Source organism: Pavona decussata, unplaced genomic scaffold, assembly GCF_977016875.1.
Source record: "Pavona decussata unplaced genomic scaffold, jaPavDecu1.1 SCAFFOLD_213, whole genome shotgun sequence".
In the NCBI taxonomy this organism is placed as follows: Eukaryota; Metazoa; Cnidaria; class Anthozoa; order Scleractinia; family Agariciidae; genus Pavona; species Pavona decussata.
This window is the reverse complement of record NW_028145618.1, coordinates 752,410-775,599: the sequence shown is the minus strand read 5'-3', so window position 1 is coordinate 775,599 and position 23,190 is coordinate 752,410. Positions and strand designations below refer to the sequence as shown.

Here is a 23,190-nt window from a genome sequence, read left to right as displayed (position 1 = left end):
GTTGATGAGGGTAATCTTTAATGAGGATGCCAAAATCACAAATACAATAATAAAAATGCAATAATAACCCTCGCTTTACAACTTATCCGCCAATATTCAAGTTGGGCACTTCTTACGATGGAAGAGAAAATTATTTCGGTGGAATAGAAAATTATTTGGAACTTGTTAACTTTGCTAACTTGTTACTCTCTGTTTTAAATAAAGTGTTGTTGTTCCTTCCGTGGGTTTAGTCCTTTGGGGAGTCGCCTGTATTCCTTTTGGTAAGAAGACACAAGTTCTGGTGACCAGCAAGTCAGGATACCTTTGTAAGTATAACTCTGCGGTGTCTTTGTGGTAACCCTCCCAGGGACTACATGCTTGACGTCCTGTCATAACCTGGGGTAGCCACTTCTTTTTTACCGCGCTTTTCTCTCTTTTTGGACTGGTTTTCTTGCCTGTTCTTTACAGGTAGTTGTTGGCCCTCGTCCGGTTTTCCGGTCGGAGTATTTTCTTCCGGCGTTACTCCAGTTTTCTGGCCTTGCGCTCGGACCGATCACCCTTCAGGTTTAGTGCCTTAACCGGCCGACCTAAACGGGTTGACCCTTTTTTCAATTGTTTTTTGGGTTTAATTGTAGTTAATTGTTTTGGATCATCGAAGCATAAATTTCTAGAACAAACAGAGAAGAGGTCAACTTACCAAAATATCGAACTATAGTTACCATTGTCTTAACTGAAGACAAACTATAGTTAAGGCGCAGATGTGACCTCAACCAGTAGTCGCCTTTTGGCTTTTCAATTGTAGGATTGAGTCCAATTGCTTTCCCCTTATTCCAAATTATTAGTTTTTTCCCGTGTGCCTTTTCGCTTGCTTTCGCGTATAATTTTCTCTTCAGCTTTTTACGTGCTCCTTTGAAATTGTTTTTGACTACTTTTTTACTCGTGAATGTGCGTATGCGGATAAACCGTAATGTGTGAAATGTCAATCGCTCGGTTCGCTCCATCGTACTCTCACGGTTCGCTTAAGTTTCTTTCCTTCAATTATAAAAAGTACAAGTTAATTCGAGTTCGAAATTAAAAGAAATAGCCTAAAGAACACTCGACCGCATTTTTTTGTATGCATTGCGTTCGCCCTTTCTCTTTCTCAACGATTTTTTTGGAGTTAATTGTTTGCGTTTATCCAAATTTTCCTCTTCTTGTACCTTTTTTACCATTTTTCATTTTGTTGTATGACAATCAAATAGTTAATTTTGATAATGGTAGTTCAAATGTGCTTGTCAGTGTTAATAGTGTTGTAACCACTGTAAGCAGTGGCAATGCTGTCGTTAATAGTTATAATGATAATGCTAGTTCGAACGTAGTCACTGTTGACAGTGGCAGTGGCAAAAAGACATAATAGTCTTGGAAATATCAATAGTGATAATACAAAGTGGAAATGTTAACTGTAAACAGTGGCAATAACAATAATATTCCCAAGGAATCCACTGTAAACAGTGGTAAAAATTATCTGCTGAAAATGGTAGTTCTTATACATCCACCATTAGTGGTGGTGATTTAAAGTTAAAAATGTTGATAATATTAATGATTTGAAGATTGAAATTGATAGTTGTGGGTCCTACAAGAACACCTATCCGGTTGCCCCAGCCTCTCCACCTGAGGCAGGCTCCATCTCTTCGTCCAGTCCCTCGGCGTGTTTTTCTCGGAGGCCCGCCTGACTGTCCCCCAAAAATTGGTGTTATGATTTCTTGGGTCAGGCCAAGAAATGGCATATGTCTCTAAATTGTTCTCACTTTTCTTTCCCAAGGAAAGAACATAGTGTACACTGTGACCAAATTGCAACTGCTTTACCTCCAGTTGAAAAAAAAAAAATAGTTGCCACAGCAACCAACTCGCCTTAACAGCGGCCTAGAGCTTCTCCTCTTCCTGGTTCTTTTTTCTTTTAGCCTGTCCTTTAGACTGTCCCCTACACGTTTATGCGGTTAAGTGCGAATGTGATTTCTAGGGTAAGGCCAAGAAGGGGCCTTAATCTTTAAATTGTTTTCGCTGAAGAAGGATAATGATCCTGCAGATGATGGTACAAAGGCTCCTTGGAAGTTGATTCTTGTTTGACAATGCTGGACGTTTTGTTTACGCGGAGTTCTCTTGGCACGATGTGCATTTTGCCCTTGGTTGTGTGTATGGCACTTCCGTAACCCAGATAGAGATGCGTTTTTCATGTGCAAAAATTGGAAAAACGGAAACTCCAGAACGAAGTGACGGAGCGTTAAGAACAGAAGCAGAAGTTTTTGATGCTGGTGGAATGGAATTTTAGTGTTGTGAACAGGGCTATTTGCTATAATTTCACACTCCTCAGGCTGTCCCTGCAGATACGAATATATTCCTATAGCATTTCATTATTGAATTTAGCTCATGGCGTTTTGTAATAAACTATAACTTGTGTTGGCTGGATGTGTGGAATCGATGGAAAATTGATGAAATACTTCAAATCTTTCTTCAAATATTTCCACACTTGCGATAACCTAACAAAGATCAGTGCCTTAAACTGGCTAAGTAACTGTTGAAATCTAGAACTTGCTGTTACTGTATGATAATGGCCAGGTATATTTCAAATTTTAGAAAATTTTTGATCAGTAATGATTTCTTTAAACATAAGCAAGCGAAAATTAAAGTTAAGACGTTTTGGCGTCATCGTGACACCATTCTCAAGGCAAAGTGGATAAATTAATGCGAAGATTTGATTTCTATACTTTACAGTCTCTACAAATTAGCATATTAACAAAGGATCACAAGTTCTTCAGGTGAATACCTTTGCGCGAATCGAGTCTGTTTGCACGTTCAGGGATGGTTTAAGTTTTCTTATGAAAAGCATCTCCTTAATTAGGCAATCGAATTTGTTAGAACATTTAGCTAGCACAGGAAATTGTTCTGAAAGACAACGAGGCACGTTCGAGTTATGTTCACTCAAGCAGTGTTTACAAATAGACGACGATTTTTGTTTGTGTCCATCAACGCGTTCGCGGAGGTGGCTGCGAGTGTAACCAACATATCCTGCATCGCACAGGTTACATTGAAATTTATAAACTAGACATTGTTGGTTAACAGTGGCAGGCTTGACTTCTCGAACTTTAAGGTCTTCGTCGAGTTTTCTGCTGATGAACACAGGCTGAATTGCGGTCTTGATTTTTGAGCTGAGGTCTGTGATACGTTTCTTCACTACATTAGCAGAGGCCAGATCTTTAAATGGCATGACAACTCGGATGGTGGTTTCAGTTGATAGAATGTGTTGCTGGTCTGATACTTTGAAATCTACGAACTGCTTGACAGATAAATTGAATAAGTGCCTCGAGTACTTAAGCTTTAAGAATACCGTCTCTAGTCGATCGCATTCTTGTGAGAAGTACGACCAGTCGGAGGATATGCGGTAAGCTCGATCTAACATGGTGGTGATTAGACTGCGCTTGTACCGATTATCCACGTGGCTCTGATAATGGAGTAAGAGGCCCGTATTTGTTGGTTTTACGTAGACCTTGGTCTTGATTCTGGATGCTACGTTTAACACTTCAACGCACACAATACTTGAGGTGTGCTGAAGACGAATCAAGTAGGAAGAAAGCGTGTTGGAGGAGATGGTGTTGCCTGCGGCGTTTGATGATGACCCACAGATGTGGTTGGAGGAAGGTCGCGTGTATGTGTCTTCACAGTTGAGGTCCACAAGGGTGTAAAATAAACCCAGTGACACAACAGCAAGCTATAAAAACAAAAATTAAAAAAGATTTAAATGGTCATTACTAAATTTTGCTGACAAAGTGCAATTAACTATAAATGTAACTTATGCGATCTACTGTGGGAATGGGTTGATGAGGGTAATCTTTAATGAGGATGCCAAAATCACAAATACAATAATAAAAATGCAATAATAACCCTCGCTTTACAACTTATCCGCCAATATTCAAGTTGGGCACTTCTTACGATGGAAGAGAAAATTATTTCGGTGGAATAGAAAATTATTTGGAACTTGTTAACTTTGCTAACTTGTTACTCTCTGTTTTAAATAAAGTGTTGTTGTTCCTTCCGTGGGTTTAGTCCTTTGGGGAGTCGCCTGTATTCCTTTTGGTAAGAAGACACAAGTTCTGGTGACCAGCAAGTCAGGATACCTTTGTAAGTATAACTCTGCGGTGTCTTTGTGGTAACCCTCCCAGGGACTACATGCTTGACGTCCTGTCATAACCTGGGGTAGCCACTTCTTTTTTACCGCGCTTTTCTCTCTTTTTGGACTGGTTTTCTTGCCTGTTCTTTACAGGTAGTTGTTGGCCCTCGTCCGGTTTTCCGGTCGGAGTATTTTCTTCCGGCGTTACTCCAGTTTTCTGGCCTTGCGCTCGGACCGATCACCCTTCAGGTTTAGTGCCTTAACCGGCCGACCTAAACGGGTTGACCCTTTTTTCAATTGTTTTTTGGGTTTAATTGTAGTTAATTGTTTTGGATCATCGAAGCATAAATTTCTAGAACAAACAGAGAAGAGGTCAACTTACCAAAATATCGAACTATAGTTACCATTGTCTTAACTGAAGACAAACTATAGTTAAGGCGCAGATGTGACCTCAACCAGTAGTCGCCTTTTGGCTTTTCAATTGTAGGATTGAGTCCAATTGCTTTCCCCTTATTCCAAATTATTAGTTTTTTCCCGTGTGCCTTTTCGCTTGCTTTCGCGTATAATTTTCTCTTCAGCTTTTTACGTGCTCCTTTGAAATTGTTTTTGACTACTTTTTTACTCGTGAATGTGCGTATGCGGATAAACCGTAATGTGTGAAATGTCAATCGCTCGGTTCGCTCCATCGTACTCTCACGGTTCGCTTAAGTTTCTTTCCTTCAATTATAAAAAGTACAAGTTAATTCGAGTTCGAAATTAAAAGAAATAGCCTAAAGAACACTCGACCGCATTTTTTTGTATGCATTGCGTTCGCCCTTTCTCTTTCTCAACGATTTTTTTGGAGTTAATTGTTTGCGTTTATCCAAATTTTCCTCTTCTTGTACCTTTTTTACCATTTTTCATTTTGTTGTATGACAATCAAATAGTTAATTTTGATAATGGTAGTTCAAATGTGCTTGTCAGTGTTAATAGTGTTGTAACCACTGTAAGCAGTGGCAATGCTGTCGTTAATAGTTATAATGATAATGCTAGTTCGAACGTAGTCACTGTTGACAGTGGCAGTGGCAAAAAGACATAATAGTCTTGGAAATATCAATAGTGATAATACAAAGTGGAAATGTTAACTGTAAACAGTGGCAATAACAATAATATTCCCAAGGAATCCACTGTAAACAGTGGTAAAAATTATCTGCTGAAAATGGTAGTTCTTATACATCCACCATTAGTGGTGGTGATTTAAAGTTAAAAATGTTGATAATATTAATGATTTGAAGATTGAAATTGATAGTTGTGGGTCCTACAAGAACACCTATCCGGTTGCCCCAGCCTCTCCACCTGAGGCAGGCTCCATCTCTTCGTCCAGTCCCTCGGCGTGTTTTTCTCGGAGGCCCGCCTGACTGTCCCCCAAAAATTGGTGTTATGATTTCTTGGGTCAGGCCAAGAAATGGCATATGTCTCTAAATTGTTCTCACTTTTCTTTCCCAAGGAAAGAACATAGTGTACACTGTGACCAAATTGCAACTGCTTTACCTCCAGTTGAAAAACAAAAAATAGTTGCCACAGCAACCAACTCGCCTTAACAGCGGCCTAGAGCTTCTCCTCTTCCTGGTTCTTTTTTCTTTTAGCCTGTCCTTTAGACTGTCCCCTACACGTTTATGCGGTTAAGTGCGAATGTGATTTCTAGGGTAAGGCCAAGAAGGGGCCTTAATCTTTAAATTGTTTTCGCTGAAGAAGGATAATGATCCTGCAGATGATGGTACAAAGGCTCCTTGGAAGTTGATTCTTGTTTGACAATGCTGGACGTTTTGTTTACGCGGAGTTCTCTTGGCACGATGTGCATTTTGCCCTTGGTTGTGTGTATGGCACTTCCGTAACGGTTAGTTTTGAAACGCCTCTTTGTTTGTTGTACATTTCCTGTATTTGCTCCTTTGCGTGTTACTGTTCATTTGTTTCATTTCAAGTAGACACGTGACGCAATAGTTGTCACTTTTGTCATTACATAATTTAGTCTATTACATAGGGTCATGTTTCCGTTCGACCGCCACGTGTGTAGCATATTACTGTAACACAGTCGCTACTCGCTAGCTAGAATTCGCTACTGCTATTGACGTTTTGAGGTGCTACAATTACCTATTTTAAGGAGCTAGACCAAAGTAAGTTACTCATATTGTTTACGCTCGGTTTATTCTATTGTTTCGTTTATCATTTGTCCTTTTCTAGCACATATTTCTGTATTATTGTTTTATGGTTAGTTAATCAATTAGATCAATTACATAAGAATCGATTTCGTTTTTGTTGCCTTTTAGTTCGAACCACAACCGTAATCACGATCATTGTCACAACCGTATACGTATTTCAGCTTTCGCTACCACAGTTACGATCGTATCGCTACAGTTCTGAAAGGTTATCAAGTATTTGTGATGCTATCTTCGTCAAGTGTGATTCATTAAAGACATTAGTGATTGGAACTTTGACCTCTGTTGTTGTGCGTTCGCATTAATACGCTCCGTAACCTCAGCTACTTCTACCTTGTGACCCACGAAGGTCACATTCGTTCGAATTTGTGGCTTCGAATCTCCAAGTGCAACCTTCCGCGAATTTGCGATGAGAAGAAGCGAAATTGCAACATTAGAAAATAAGCAAAGCGTCAAATATCGCTGTCGCTAACTTTGTAACGTAACAGTTAGTCACGTTGCGAAAACGTGTTCTGTGCAACTAATCATGGCCGAGGGCGGTACAAAGGAAATTAAAGAACGATCAAGTTCAAGAAACCGAGAAAGAAACCGTATTCTCGACTGGGAAGCAATTGATTTAGAGAATCTGCGTAAGTTAAAGCAAGCGAGAGGTGCGAAGAAAGGTCTTATTACTAAAGCACAAAATGGGATTAAAGAATTAATGACTGATGGCGCTAATGTCGATCTCGTTAAAGTTAAACTAGAGGAATTGAATGTGCTTGTGGAAGATTTTAGAAGCGCTCACGCCGTTTATCACAACCAACTCGTGGAAGAGTGCGACATTGACGAATCGCATGGATATTTGAAGTCGGTAGAACAGTCAATTACGGATCTGGGAGGCGACATCGCACGTTGGATCGTGACATCCGGAACATTAGATCCCAACGACGATTTAGTGGACCTTAACCCCGAAGATTCAATCAGTAATGCGGGTTCTCGCGCCGTATCCAAACATACCCGTCGCTCGAAACCAAGTTCAGTCGGCTCAAGGGGATCATCTGCGAGTTCCGTTTCCGCCGCGCGTGTCAAGGCCACCGCTAAAAGAGCAATGTTGGAAGCAGAAGCTGCTAACCTTGAGAAATTTAACGAAATCCAAAAGGAAGAGCTAAACTTGCAGTTGAGAAAGAAGGCCTTAGAGCTTCAGACCGAGATCGCGAAAGTACAAGCCGAGGAGCTCACCTTTATCGAAGCAGAAACCGACTACAGAAAGATTTTCCCCAAGCCTGGCTGTACAGCTGAACCTAAGAGGTCACCGGATTCTCATCTTTCCAATTGGACAAATTCAAGAAATCAGCCAAAAGACGCTGAAAAGCCCACAGAGACGATAGAAACTCCTCTTGGTCAGCGCAGAACATCAGTTGATGTGAAACCCCTTAACTCGTACGCGTCAAGTTGGACACCAGAATTCCCAGCCAAAAGTGATGAAAAACCCTTGAAGCCCATTGATTTGCCTTACATCAAACCAGACCCGAACATACACGGAAATGAGTCCAAATATAGTACGCCCAGCACGACAGAATCACTTGCAGAGAAGTTGTTGGAAGCTCAGTATACAAAACCAACAGTTTCAGGCGTTGATTCAACGACAGCAAGAGAGTACATTAGCCTTGACTCTACCTCAGCCAAACGTGCCCATCTTTAGTGGAAACCCAATCGACTATTGGTCGTTTATACGAGCATTTGAAAATTTAATAGAGAAGAAAACGACAAGCGAGAGCGCCCGACTTTATTACCTGGTCCAGTACACTACCGGCGAGGTCCAAGATCTCATAAAGAGCTGTCTCACGATGAGAGATGAAGTAGGATACCGGGAGGCACGAGATCTCCTGCAGAAGAGATATGGATCGAGCTACAGGATAGCAACCGCCTATGTAGATAAGCTAACAAGAGGACCTGCTATAAAGGCTGAAGATGGTGATGCATTAAGAAGATTTTCAATTGTGCTGACGGGATGCAAGAACACCCTTAAAGAGATCGGCTATTTAAACAAACTAGAAAATCCGGACACGCTGAAAACCATCGTCCAAAGGTTGCCATACGGACTGAGGCAGAAGTGGCGAGATGTTGCTGATAACATCACAGAAAACCAAAAGAGGGATATAACCATCGCAGATTTAAGTGACTTTGTCACTGCTAAAGCCAGAACAGCCACTCACGCCATATTCGGAGACATCTCGGGCCAAGCATCGTCGTCCCATGGAGCTCCCAAGGCAAAACAGAAATTTTCATCGCGGAACACATCAACCTTTGCCACCCAAGTCAATCCTAGACATGGATGTAATGACGCCAGGAAACAGCCGAATCAAGCAGAGCGCAAGTGTCCCCTCTGCAGCTCTGGTCACTGGCGATCACAATGCGATGGTTTCAAAGGAAAATCCCTATCGGATAGGTGGCAATTCGTTAACTCCAGAGGGCTGTGTGTTAATTGCCTTGTCGCCGGCCATTCAGCTAACTCTTGTACCAAACAAAGATTCTGCCGTGTCACCGGGTGCAATGGAAATCATTCAAGCTACCTTCATCCTAGAAGCATGGGAGCAGCTGCTAATAAAAATGCCGGCAACACTGCACCACCTCAGCCCCAAACACGAAATCAAGAGAATGAACAGTCAGTTCTTAACGGCTATGTCGAAGGACGAAATCATCATTCATCCGCTCCCAGCTTGGCATTACTTCCAGTGAAGGTCAAAACACCAGGACGCGATTACATTATCGAAACTTATGCCTTTCTGGACAGCGGTTCAAACGCTTCTTTTTGTTCAGAAGAACTAGCCAGCCACCTGGGCCTGTCAGGGCGCCAGACATCGCTAACACTAACAACCATGGAAAAGGAAGATAGTAAAGCTATCACCAGTGTCGTCAGCCTTGAAGTAATGGACCTCGAGGAAGAAAATGCCGTTGAGCTACCGCTTGTGTTCACAAGGCCGAAGCTACCCGTAACAGTAGAGAATGGAGCTCAGCAAGAAGATGTTGATCGTTGGCCACACCTTTCAGGAATTAAGATTCCGAAAATTAATGCAAAGGTCGGCCTGTTGATTGGAAGCGACGCCCCTGAAATTCTTCAACCAAAGGAAGTGAGAGAAAGCTGTCGTAATGGCCCTTACGCTACAAGAACGATATTTGGCTGGGTGGTCAATGGTCCTTTGGGTAGAGCTCAGGACTCCGTCCAGTACACTGCCAACTTCATCAGAGCTGATGCAGAGCTTAGCGAGCAGTTCCGAAGTTACTGCAACATGGAATTTAATGATTCCGCATATGGTGGAAAACCTTCTCTGTCGCAGAATGACAAACGTGCTCTGGAAATAATGCAAGAAACCGCAATGTTAGAGAATGGCCACTGCACCATCGCGTTGCCATGGAAGGACGACCCACCGTGCCTTGAGAACAACAGAAGTGTCGCAGATCACCGGCTCCGTTTGTTGAAGAAACGTCTATTGAAAGATCGCGATTTGCTAACAAAGTATAAGGCATGCATCGAAGACCTAATTCAGAAGGGTTATGCGGTGAAAGCTCCACCCACTGAAATCAAAGGAAAAACGTGGTACCTTCCCCATCATGCTGTCTTTCATCCAGCAAAACCAGAAAAGATTCGCGTTGTCTTTGACTGCTCTGCCAAGTACCGTGGAAATTCATTGAATGATAAGCTCTTACAGGGGCCGGATTTCACGAACTCTCTCGTCGGTGTGCTGACTCGTTTTCGCCAAGAATCTGTTGCTATCATGTCAGACGTCGAAGCCATGTTTCACCAAGTCAACGTGAATCCTGAAGATTGCAATGCGCTACGCTTCCTCTGGTGGCCAAATGGCGACCTAGCTTCGCAACCCGAAGAGCTTATGATGACAGTGCATTTGTTTGGAGGAGTGTCATCGCCCAGCTGCGCCAGCTTCGCCCTTAGGAAAACAGCTGAAGACAATAAAGCAAGCTTCGATTCAGAAACAGTGCGTACTGTGGAGCGTAATTTCTATGTCGATGACTGTTTGAAGTCTGTTGCATCAGAGGAGAGCGCTACCCTCCTTGTTAAGGATCTCACAGAGCTTCTAAGCAAGGGCGGCTTTCGTCTTACGAAATGGTTGTCGAATTCTCGCAAAGTTGTAGAGTCAATTCCAGAAACTGAACGGGCAACGGCAGTCAAGAGTTTAGATTTTGATCTCGCTGTCATTGAACGAGCACTCGGCGTCCAGTGGCAGGTTTCCTCAGACACTTTCGGCTTCAGTATCAGTATCAAGGATAGACCGGCTACTAGAAGAGGAATCTTGTCAGTGATCAGCTCCGTGTATGACCCGCTCGGATTCATCGCCCCTTTTGTTCTTCCAGCTAAGGTCATCCTGCAGGATCTCTGTAAGAAGAAGCTCGATTGGGACGATCGTATCCCAGAAGAAGACCTCACGCGCTGGCAGACATGGTTGAGTGAGCTACCGAAACTAGAGCGATTCCGCATAGATCAATGTTTCAAACCTCGCGACTTTGGTGAAGTTGCCTCATGTCAACTCCACTTCTTCTCTGATGCATCTCAATCGGTCTATGGTGCTGTAGCCTACCTAAGGATGGTCAACATGCATGGTAAAGTGCATTGTTCCTTTGTGATGGGGAAATCCAGATTAGCCCCAATGAAGCCTATGACAATACCAAGAATGGAATTGTCTGCTGCTGTGCTGTCTACAAGATTAGACAAGTTGATTCGAGAAGAAATCGAGTACGCTATCGATAGCTCCGTCTTCTGGACTGACAGTACGTGTGTGTTACGCTATGTGGAGAATGATGAGAGGAGGTATCAGACCTTTGTTGCCAATCGGGTATCTGCGATTCGCGAGCAATCGTTGCCATCCCAGTGGAGGTACGTCGACACAAAGTTAAACCCTGCAGATGACGCCTCACGAGGAATGTCCGCTGATGATATTGTTCAGTATACACGCTGGACTAAAGGTCCTGCCTTTCTGTGGAACGATGAAGCAACTTGGCCTAAGCTCCCAGCCGCCATGATTCGAGACCAGATTGAGAACTTCGACCCAGAAGTCGTCAAAGCTTCTTTCGTTGGATTGGCTCACCCTAGTGCAATACAGATGGGCGAAGTTTTTGAGAGATTCTCCTGCTGGTACAAGCTAAAGAAGTTTGTAGCCTGGATTCTACGATTTAAAAGTGGTACCCGAGATGCTGTTACTAGAAGAAGGCAAGGAGGAGACGCATCACTCCAACCCGACAAGAAAGTCAGACCGTTGGATGTTGAAGAGATGGAGAATGCTGAAAGAGCAATAATCCAAGTAGTGCAAGCTCAAAGGTTCGATGACGAGCTTCTATCCCTGAAGGGAGCAAAGAGAGAAATCAAGAAGTCAAGCAGTGTTGTCAAACTTGACCCAGTCCTTGTCGACGGCATTCTGTGTGTTGGTGGTCGCCTACAGAATTCGCCAATTCAGGACAGGCACAAGCATCCTGCCATATTGCCTAAGGATCACCATGTCTCCCTCCTTATCATGCGCTACTACCACTCAATCAGCGGTCATTCCGGGCTGGAGCACACCCTCTCCTTGATCAGAGAGAAATATTGGGTTACGCAAGCAAGAGTTTTGCTGTGTTGATTGCAGAAAAAGACAAGCAGCCGTGGGTCAGCAGAAAATGGCCAGCTTACCCGCTGACAGAGTTGTCCCGTCAGAGCCCCCTTTCAGCTATGTCGGTGTAGATTGTTTTGGGCCACTGGAAGTGCGACGAGGAAGAAGTACTATAAAGAGATATGGTGTTTTGTTCACCTGCATGACGGTACGAGCCATTCATGTCGAAGTTATTTACAGCTTGGATACAGACTCTTTCCTGAACGCGTTGAGGCGGTTTATTGCAAGGAGAGGGCAGCCAAAGCAGATCCGGTCTGACAATGGTAGCAATTTCGTAAGGGGCGAGAAAGAACTGCGAGAGGCAGTACGCGAATGGAATCAACAGAAGATTCACGCTTTCCTCTTCGCGAAGAATATAAAGTGGATTTTCAACCCACCTGCTGGCTCCCATCACGGAGGTGTATGGGAGCGCTGTATCCGTACCGTACGGAAGGTAATAAAAGCTCTTCTCAAGGAGCAGCCCTTAGATGACGAAGGTCTTACCACGCTGATGTGTGAAGCCGAAGCGATCATAAATGGACGGCCTTTGACTAAAGTGTCAGACGACCCAAGAGACCCCGAGGCTCTGACTCCTAACCACCTCCTGCTTCTGCGTTCAGGACCCACTCTGGCTCCAGGTGTATTCTCCAAAGAGGATTGCTATTCCCGGCGCAGATGGCGACACACTCAGTACATGGCAGACGTGTTTTGGCGACGGTGGATGCGTGAATATCTGCCCACCCTTCAAGAGAGTCAAAAGTGGAACCGTGCAAGTAGGAATTTTACAGTTGGCGATGTTGTTCTTTTGTTAGATGAGAATCTACCGCGAAGCTCCTGGCCTCTAGGGCGTATCCTAGAGGTGTTTCCCAACCAGAATGATGGCCTAGTACGCAGTGTAAAAGTGAAGACGAAGACATCTGTTCTCGTGCGTCCTATTGACAAGACTGTGCTGTTAGAGGCTGCCTGAACATAAAACTTTGGAGAACTTTGCATGCGTCTTGACATTTAGTTAATGTCTAGTTCATAAGTATTGACGGAACGTTTCAAACCTCATTGTTTGTATCTTAGTTAAAGGCTGCAAGCTGTTTCTGCCTTTAAAGGGGCCGGAATGTTAGTTTTGAAACGCCTCTTTGTTTTTTGTACATTTCCTGTATTTGCTCCTTTGCGTGTTACTGTTCATTTGTTTCATTTCAAGTAGACACGTGACGCAATAGTTGTCACTTTTGTCATTACATAATTTAGTCTATTACATAGGGTCATGTTTCCGTTCGACCGCCACGTGTGTAGAGCATATTACTGTAACACAGTCGCTACTCGCTAGCTAGAATTCGCTACTGCTATTGACGTTTTGAGGTGCTAAAATTACGTATTTCAAGGAGCTAGACCAAAGTAAGTTACTCATATTGTTTACGCTCGGTTTATTCTATTGTTTCGTTTATCATTTGTCCTTTTCTAGCACATATTTCTGTATTATTGTTTTATGGTTAGTTAATCAATTAGATCAATTACATAAGAATCGATTTCGTTTTTGTTGCCTTTTAGTTCGAACCACAACCGTAATCACGATCATTGTCACAACCGTATGCGTATTTCAGCTATCGCTACCACAGTTACGATCGTATCGCTACAGTTCTGAAAGGTTATCAAGTATTTGTGATGCTATCTTCGTCAAGTGTGATTCATTAAAGACATTAGTGATTGGAACTTTGACCTCTGTTGTTGTGCGTTCGCATTAATACGCTCCGTAACCTCATCTACTTCTACCCTGTGACCCACGAAGGTCACAGTAACCCAGATAGAGATGCGTTTTTCATGTGCAAAAATTGGAAAAACGGAAACTCCAGAACGAAGTGACGGAGCGTTAAGAACAGAAGCAGAAGTTTTTGATGCTGGTGGAATGGAATTTTAGTGTTGTGAACAGGGCTATTTGCTATAATTTCACACTCCTCAGGCTGTCCCTGCAGATACGAATATATTCCTATTGCATTTCATTATTGAATTTAGCTCATGGCGTTTTGTAATAAACTATAACTTGTGTTGGCTGGATGTGTGGAATCGATGGAAAATTGATGAAATACTTCAAATCTTTCTTCAAATATTTCCACACTTGCGATAACCTAACAAAGATCAGTGCCTTAAACTGGCTAAGTAACTGTTGAAATCTAGAACTTGCTGTTACTGTATGATAATGGCCAGGTATATTTCAAATTTTAGAAAATTTTTGATCAGTAATGATTTCTTTAAACATAAGCAAGCGAAAATTAAAGTTAAGACGTTTTGGCGTCATCGTGACACCATTCTCAAGGCAAAGTGGATAAATTAATGCGAAGATTTGATTTCTATACTTTACAGTCTCTACAAATTAGCATATTAACAAAGGATCACAAGTTCTTCAGGTGAATACCTTTGCGCGAATCGAGTCTGTTTGCACGTTCAGGGATGGTTTAAGTTTTCTTATGAAAAGCATCTCCTTAATTAGGCAATCGAATTTGTTAGAACATTTAGCTAGCACAGGAAATTGTTCTGAAAGACAACGAGGCACGTTCGAGTTATGTTCACTCAAGTAGTGTTTACAAATAGACGACGATTTTTGGTTTGTGTCCATCAACGCGTTCGCGGAGGTGGCTGCGAGTGTAACCAACATATCCTGCATCGCACAGGTTACATTGAAATTTATAAACTAGACATTGTTGGTTAACAGTGGCAGGCTTGACTTCTCGAACTTTAAGGTCTTCGTCGAGTTTTCTGCTGATGAACACAGGCTGAATTGCGGTCTTGATTTTTGAGCTGAGGTCTGTGATACGTTTCTTCACTACATTAGCAGAGGCCAGATCTTTAAATGGCATGACAACTCGGATGGTGGTTTCAGTTGATAGAATGTGTTGCTGGTCTGATACTTTGAAATCTACGAACTGCTTGACAGATAAATTGAATAAGTGCCTCGGGTACTTAAGCTTTAAGAATACCGTCTCTAGTCGATCGCATTCTTGTGAGAAGTACGACCAGTCGGAGGATATGCGGTAAGCTCGATCTAACATGGTGGTGATTAGACTGCGCTTGTACCGATTATCCACGTGGCTCTGATAATGGAGTAAGAGGCCCGTATTTGTTGGTTTTACGTAGACCTTGGTCTTGATTCTGGATGCTACGTTTAACACTTCAACGCACACAATACTTGAGGTGTGCTGAAGACGAATCAAGTAGGAAGAAAGCGTGTTGGAGGAGATGGTGTTGCCTGCGGCGTTTGATGATGACCCACAGATGTGGTTGGAGGAAGGTCGCGTGTATGTGTCTTCACAGTTGAGGTCCACAAGGGTGTAAAATAAACCCAGTGACACAACAGCAAGCTATAAAAACAAAAATTAAAAAAGATTTAAATGGTCATTACTAAATTTTGCTGACAAAGTGCAATTAACTATAAATGTAACTTATGCGATCTACTGTGGGAATGGGTTGATGAGGGTAATCTTTAATGAGGATGCCAAAATCACAAATACAATAATAAAAATGCAATAATAACCCTCGCTTTACAACTTATCCGCCAATATTCAAGCTCTTTATGACAGGGGGGAAAAACCACCGCGCATGCTCACTAAAATAGTGGCCGTTACAATTTCAAAATGGTGGACGACGAATCGCATTTTTCCACGTAATTCCCACGTAACTGGGGACCAGTTTCTGACCGCTCGCAGACGTATGTGTTGTTATTAATAATTAAACAGTCGGCTCAATTTCTTCACAAAATGAGAAGCTACTTTAGACGGTAATCGAACATTATTTTGCAATACGTTTTGGGCATTGTTCTGTCGACTGCTGTTATGGCTGTTCTGGACGATTAGCTGGCCAAGCAAATTGGTCAAACAAAACTACCCCCCCCCCCTCCCCTGTCACTAAAAAAAAAGACCTGTTAGGGAGTTTAAACTGATTCAACGACAACGTACAAAACAGCAGTAGATTTAATTCTAATCAGTAAGCAAAACAATAACTTTGGCTCTTGAGATGACATATTTGGGTGGCTTTCCTGACAATGCCCGTACTTGTTATATACTAAGGATATTTATATTGCTATCAATAGTAAGTAAGAAAGTATGATCCTTTATTTAAACACGATCAACAGAATACAAGCATAACATGCTTGAGGGGTTGCGTGCAATAATCCTTCAAAAAGAAATGTATAAAATACATCGAATGGACAATCCGACTTAAAGGAAAAAGCATGACAATGCAAAATCTACTTTAATTTGTAATTGTTATGCACTAATAAATATGAAATCCCTAAATGTGGGATCAGATTGGACCTTTTTGTGAAACTGCTTAAGACTAAAAAGTCATTGTTGCGTACGCTTTTACTTCTTTTCCTGTGTAGCTTTACGTTTCAACATCTTGATTTCACACTCTAAAGGTATTGTTGTTTTCTTCCCTAATCAGTTTCATAGAAACAGGACGAGAAAAGTATCTTTTTCTGAGTAAAAATTGTTGAAATCGCTCAGTCTGCGTTCCTTTGATCTCTGCAGTCGCCATCCTCGTTCCCAGAGCCTACGATCTTTTTCGGTTCTTCTCTCTGTCTCTTTAATTCTGCTTTGGCATCTTGTAGTATCTCTGTGGCGGTTCTCAACTTTCTTATTTTAGAAGTAACGGTTGTCCACCATTTTTGTACATCAGCTTTCAGGCCCGTAGCAAGGCTAAAACAACTCGGGGTCCAAGCAAATTGGTCAAACAACACTTATTCCCCCCCCCCCCCCCCCACCCAATCAATAAAAAAAAAGACCTGTTAAGGAGTGTAAACTGATTTAACGAGAACGTACAAAACAGCAGTAGATTTAATTCTAATCAGTAAGCAAAACAATAACTTTGGCTCTTGAGAGGACATATTTGTGTGGCTTTCCTGACAATGCCCGAACTTGTTATAAACTAAAGACATTTATATTGCTATCAAGAGTCTCGTAGGCCGATCTTTCGTCCAAATTTATCACACGAATCTGTGTTGATCCTCTTGTTAGCATCGACAATCGCTATTTTAAAAATGAAATAAAATCGACTGAACACCCTGCATGTCGTGGTGGTACCCCGTGCGTGAAAAGATAATGTTTAAGCTATGTAGAAAAAAAAGACTACCAAAATTTGGATTTTGTTGCCACTTGTTATTCATCATTCAAAACTGGAGTTACAAAGGGATATAGCTTTATTAACCACTTTTTTAACTGGCACTCAACTCCCTGTCACAATGCAGTGACACTTTTGCAATATAAATAATAGCTATAAATGTCGAGAGATGTCATAGACGTTCGTGTAATTTTATCACACACAAAGCAGTACCCATAAATTATGGTAAATACAGGAACGGCCAACATTATTACCAATAAGGTCCGTGAGCTGTCTACAACGTATTTAGTTCAGATACACTTCACAGTTAACTGATCTGAAGTATAGCTGTACCCAGCCTTAAAACAGACGCAAATTTCATCTTCTCATTCTGCACATTCGTGACAAAACAACGGCTCGTCATTTCCAATTGGAGTGGTATCAATACTAGTAGGGACACAACAGATGTGCATCCATCTCTTACAGTCATCGCACTGGACCCACGGCATATTTTCGTCGTCCGACGGCTCGTAATTATCTAAGTACAATTTACAAATGTTCTCATTTTGCTGGTCTAGAGTGACCGATAATTCCTCTCTCCATTGCTGGCCATCCTCCTTCGCTTTTGCGATATTTCTTTTCTTTGCGGGCGCCTTGTTTTTCTTTTGGCACTTTTTCTCCTCTATTTTTCTCTTTCTTTCTTCTTTTTCCCGTTTCTTAGCTTCCCTTTTCTCTTCTTTTTCTCTCAGTTTTTTCTGTTTAGCCCCAACTTCTCTGGCCTTTTTCAGTTTTTCGTCAAGCAAAAGTTTCATGGCAGCTTCGCTATTCATAAAACAAGAGATTGCTCTTTTTACACTCTTGCGCTTGGTGTTATTGTTAATATGTTATTCAGCTGTCGGGTAGGTGAGGATTTCCTGAATTACTTGGGATACTGTTGAGGATGGTGAGGTCGGAAGACAGCGTGTTGGAGGAGATGGTGTTGCCTGCAGCGTTTGATGATGACCCACAGATGTGGTTGGAAAAAGGTCGCGTGTATGTGTTGTAAGAGATGTTGTTGCCTGGGGTGATTATGAGCCACAGATGTAGCATTGTTTAGAATTTTTCACGCTTGATAGGTCGGACTTCCTTGTAAATCATAACCCTCTTGATCCCATCGCCTATACTTTGCCTTTACTGGAGTGGGTAGAATACACTCGATCGCATGAAATGCGGTTCTTGCAGCGTCCGGGGTGATAGAATCCCTTTCCAGGGACACTAAAGGGCATGGCTCTAAGGAGATGCTTTGTTCAGTTTGCGACACATACACGCTATCTTCCAATAATGGAATAGGCTGATCGTCAAAAGAAGTGCTTTCCATTCTTACGTGAGACAAATGGGTAGGGGTTGCCATACAAGACCCTCTTTGATTGCTTTGTAACAACCACGTACTTTCTGCCAATGTTGGAGAGGGATTTGCGTCTAAAGACACACTTTGTGCGCTTTGTTGCGCCAAAGGGGTGAGGGGTGCGTCTTAAGACACTGTCCGGTCACTTTGAAGCGACGACGCGCTCTCTTCAGGTACATGCGCTGGTCTTGCGTCATGATTGGACTCCACAACTTTCGATGTTATAGTTGCACTGGAAAAACTCTATATAAGAGAAGATCTTGTCTGATCATCAGTGATCTGTTCCCTTCTCAGAGGATAAATTCCTGACTTTCTAAAAGCAGCGCACAGGATCGACGGACGCATTATATCCTGCCACGTGCTTTTAAATACCGAAGTAAAGCGTCTTGACTACTACAAAAAATCCAGGGTTATATTATGGGATAGAAAAGTCCAGCGTTTCCACCAAGGTCTGGGGAATGCCATCTTCAACCAACAGCCACTTATGACACTATCTAGCCGCTTCTCGTTTGAATTCATCGAGGACATATGCATGTCTTCACCATAGTGGTTATAGATGTCTTCCACACCATTTTCTGTCAGGTCTTGAAGATTTCCTGAAATTTTAATTTGATATAGGATAAATTTAACCAAATATAAAAGGTAAATGTAACGATATCATGAAGAGAACAAGAAATACCTGGTATTAGATATTGTGCCTGAAAGCCTGGTAAGGGTTTCACTAACAGCTCGTACTAAAGATACAAAGTGATCAAGAAATTGAAGGTAAACTGCCCTCTTCCAATAGGTGGAAGGAGTATCTGACTCAAGGTTTTTGGAAATTTTAAAAAAGTTCCACGAAAATAAGCAGTTATCTCGTTAACTCCTGCTGCACATCCACTCAAAACGGAATTTTGTCCTCCTTATATTTAAAATGGTTTATGTCGCCTGCAAAGTGCAAACCATAACGTAACACAAACTTACAAAATTACTTACATTGCTCTTCAGTTTCTTCATGCTACTCTGATATTCTGTCAGTATTGATGGCAAAGTAATAATCTGGCATTGATGTTTTGGTCATGGCATTATAAGCCTATCCAAACAAGAGTTTCCTTCGAAGACACGCCGATCCAAAGACAAGATGACCACAACGAGTTCAGCGGTCCACCCATGAAATCACGTTACTTCTCTGTGGCAACCGACATTCGGAATTCGGGTGTGGAAAAACACACTTTGTTACTTTAACAAAATTATTTAAAAGACACAAACTGAGTTGAGTGACTTGAATTGATTGAAATTTTTTTTTTTTTTGGTTAAATTATTATGTTTTATTTGTGCTTTTTATTCATTTTATTTTCGACTTTTTCAGGTACGCTTGTGCGTATGTGCGTACAGGTAGCTATGCCCCTGCCAGTTACCACACGAAAATAACGATTTAAAGACAACAAGATGCCCTTAATCAGCATATACACGGAATGCTTAATTTAGCCCCCTTTATCCCCCATAATTTATATGTTTTGCAGATATTTAAAAACTATCCTCACTTCGCAGTTGAAATAATTGAATGGTTTTATTCACAGACACTGCGTGATATTTAATCGTTGTGTTACTGGGAGTCATACCAGGAACAACTCTGCAATAACGTCATGAACCCGCTGAACTGGTCTGGCTTCCTTCGCTTTGAAATATTTGATCTGTTTGTGAAAGCGTAATTTCTTCGCTCTGAACTCTCCGAATTTCCACCGTTTCAACTGTCGAGTACTACCTAGAAGTTATTATTTCGATTTACGGCTTGAAAAAGGTTTGTTTCCTTTCTGAAAACGGCAGATCAGAGTCTTAAATTCAGACATGTGGCTACCATTGAACGTAAACAACTTTTCAATATGAAATGATGATTTGGTTTGACGTCACACAGGTAGAGATAAGTGGGTCTCCTCCCTCGTGATACATGCGCCGATAATGGACTTTGATTGGGCCGTTTTTGTTTAAGACAATTAGAACAATGAATCCCTTCTAGGAGAGATCAGAATTTAATGTAGGTTTAATGAATAAATCAAATGATGATTTGACGTCACACAGGAAGGGATGAGCTGGTCCCTTCTCTCGTGATATCATTTATTATGTGCCTAAATAATAGATTTTGATTGGGCCGCTTCTATTGAAGAGAAACAGAACAATAAATCCCTACTGGGGGAGGACATATTTTAAGGCATAAATTAATGTGTAAATTTGTGACTACTACGAGGAAAAAAAAAAAAGATACCTGACCCAAACCTAGACACGGCCAGCCCTGCGAGCATTCTGTGTAAAAAGATACCCGACCCAAACCTAAACACGGCCTGCCCTGCGGGCATTCTGAGTAAAAAATGAACAAGAAATGTAATTGACATGTACCTGTCTGCTTTCCCAGATTTCCTCACAAATGACTTGAAATATGGTGCCACTCCATTGCTGGTGTACGAATGTAGAGTCTCGTAGGTTGATCCTTCGTGGAAATCCATCACACGAATCTGTGTGTTGATCCTCTTGTTAGCATCGACAATCGCTACCTGAAAAATGAAATACAATCGACTGAACACCCTGCATGCTTTGGTGGTACCCCGCGCGTGAAAAGATAATGTTTAAGCTATGTAGAAAAAAAAAAGACTACCAAAATTCAAAGTTTCCTAAAAGAATGATTGATAAAATTCTTTTTTAAAAATCAGTTGTCTTGCACTCAGTGCAGGAAGGACTGCAACTCTCATATCGTCTTGTCCAGGCGCACCCGATGCTATATTGGATTGAACATCCAGAGTGCAACTCCATAGTCGTCTTAGAAAGATGGATGTCTTCAACGCAATACTGTATAGTAAATATTGTTCTTTCCAATAATGATTATTGTAAAATTATGCTAATAAAAAAACAACTCTAATGTGCTAAAAATAATTACCTCTAAGTTGCAGAGGGCAGGTGAAATGGTGGCAATTATGGAGGTTTTTGTTCTGCCACCAAGAGAATCCTGCAAAAGTCTTGTCAGCTTACTTTCTCTGTTAAAAAAGTAAAATTTAAAATGTTACCCCAAGATGAGATTACTTAATAAATTTCATTGTTTGAACATACAGTATGATCTAATTGAACTTCCCTATATTTCTGATGTGGAGTGTGATATTTTGGTTTCCATCAGGTGATGGGGTCAACTAGTTAGTTTACATACCTGTAACGGATGTGAGTTGCTTTATTAACCAGTGATGTGATCACTCGTCCAAGCGTTAACAAACTCTGATTGATTGTACCTAGAAAAATAATAATTATCAAAACACAATAAGTTAACATGAAAAATGAAATACAATCGACTGAACACCCTGCATGCTGTGGTGGTACCCTGCGCGTGAAAAGATAATGTTTAAGCTATGTAGAAAAAAAAAGACGACCAATACTATACAGTATTGGGTTGAAGACATCCATCTTTCTAAGACGACTATGGAGTTGCACTCTGGATGTTCAATCCAATATAGCATCGGGTGCGCCTGGACAAGACGATATTGTACCTAGAAAAATAATAATTATCAAAACCCAATAAGTTAACATGTAGTACTTCATTTGAAAATGATAAATGACAATCAATTACACAGCACTGCATCCTTGTACATCCTCCACGATTTTATTATAAACTCACAAAATGACCAGACCCCAGTTGGTTGGATAAGTCAGTTCGTAAGAGTACTGAACCAGTATTGCAGTGGTCATGGGTTTGAGTCCATCACGCCTTCTTTTCACAAATGCTGGGTAGGTCAGGATTTCCTGAATTAGTGCAATCTCGTACCCAGAGTCTTCAGGCTTTTTGGTCAGCGGGGCAACGCCGGGAAGACTCTGGGGACATCGAATTTTATTACCGCAGGATTTCTGCAGTAAAACAATGGAAACCGTTACGGAACAGCCAATCAAAAAAATTGAATTTTTTCGACGTCCCCAGAGTCTTCCCGGCGTTGCCCCGCTGACCAAAAAGCCTGAAGACACTGGGTACGAGATTGGAATTAGTGGGGATACTGTTGAGGATGGTGAAGTCGGAAGACAGCGTGTTGGAGGAGATGGTGTTGCCTGCGGCGTGTGATGATGACCCACAGATGTGGTTGGAGGAAGGTCGCGTGTATGTGTTGTAAGAGATGTTGTTGCCTGGGTTGATTATGAGCCACAGATGTAGCATTATTCAGAATTTTCTACGCTTAATAGGTCGGACTTCCTTGTTAATCATAACCCTCTTGATCCCGTCGCCTATACTTTGCCTTTACTGGAGTGGGTATAATAGACTAGATCGCATGAAATGCGGTTGTTGCAGCGTCTGGGGTGATAGAATCCCTTTCCAGGGACACTAAAGGGCATGGCTCTAAGGAGATGCTTTGTCCAGTTTGCGATAAATACCCGCTATCTTCCAATAATGGAATAGACTCCTTGTCAAAAGGAGTGCTTTCCATTCTTACGTGAGACAAAGGGGTGGGGTTTCCATACAAGACCGTCTTTGGTTGCTTTGTAACAAACACGTACTTTCTGCCAATGTTGGAGAGGGATTTACGTCTAAAGACACACTTTGTGCGCTTTGTTGCGCCAAAGGGGTGAGGGGTGCGTCGCAAGACACTGTCTGGTCAGTTTGAAGGGACGACGCGCTCTCTTCAGGTACATGCGCTGGTCTTGCGTCATGATTGGACTCCACAACTTTCGATGTTACAGTTGCACTGGAAAAACTCTATATAAGAGAAGATCTTGTCTGATCATCAGTGATCTGTTCCCTTCTCAGAGGATAAATTCCTGACTTTCTAAAAGCAGCGCACAGGA

General features: G+C 41.8%; 3 protein-coding genes across 3 annotated transcripts; 2 read left to right on the top strand and 1 right to left on the bottom strand.

The window, feature by feature from the left end:
* Positions 1-8,144: 8,144 nt before the first annotated feature.
* LOC146460468 (uncharacterized) lies at positions 8,145-11,927 on the top strand. Its single transcript, XM_085088207.1, has one exon. It carries the CDS (start codon positions 8,145-8,147, stop codon positions 11,925-11,927), a length of 3,783 nt encoding a protein of 1,260 aa, XP_084944333.1.
* A 37-nt stretch (positions 11,928-11,964) lies between these two features.
* On the top strand, positions 11,965-12,903 carry LOC146460467 (uncharacterized). Its single transcript, XM_085088206.1, has one exon. It carries the CDS (start codon positions 11,965-11,967, stop codon positions 12,901-12,903), a length of 939 nt encoding a protein of 312 aa, XP_084944332.1.
* A 4,249-nt stretch (positions 12,904-17,152) lies between these two features.
* LOC146460466 (uncharacterized) lies at positions 17,153-17,966 on the bottom strand. Its single transcript, XM_085088183.1, has one exon. The coding sequence runs from the start codon at positions 17,846-17,848 to the stop codon at positions 17,405-17,407; it is 444 nt and encodes a 147-aa protein (XP_084944309.1). The 5' UTR covers positions 17,849-17,966; the 3' UTR covers positions 17,153-17,404.
* Positions 17,967-23,190: the final 5,224 nt, after the last annotated feature.

Excerpts from the sequence above, each read along its gene's own strand:
- LOC146460468 (XM_085088207.1), top strand. The coding sequence starts at position 8,145 with ATGAGAGATGAAGTAGGATACCGGGAGGCACGAGATCTCCTGCAGAAG.
- LOC146460467 (XM_085088206.1), top strand. The coding sequence starts at position 11,965 with ATGGCCAGCTTACCCGCTGACAGAGTTGTCCCGTCAGAGCCCCCTTTC.
- LOC146460466 (XM_085088183.1), bottom strand. The coding sequence starts at position 17,848 with ATGAATAGCGAAGCTGCCATGAAACTTTTGCTTGACGAAAAACTGAAA.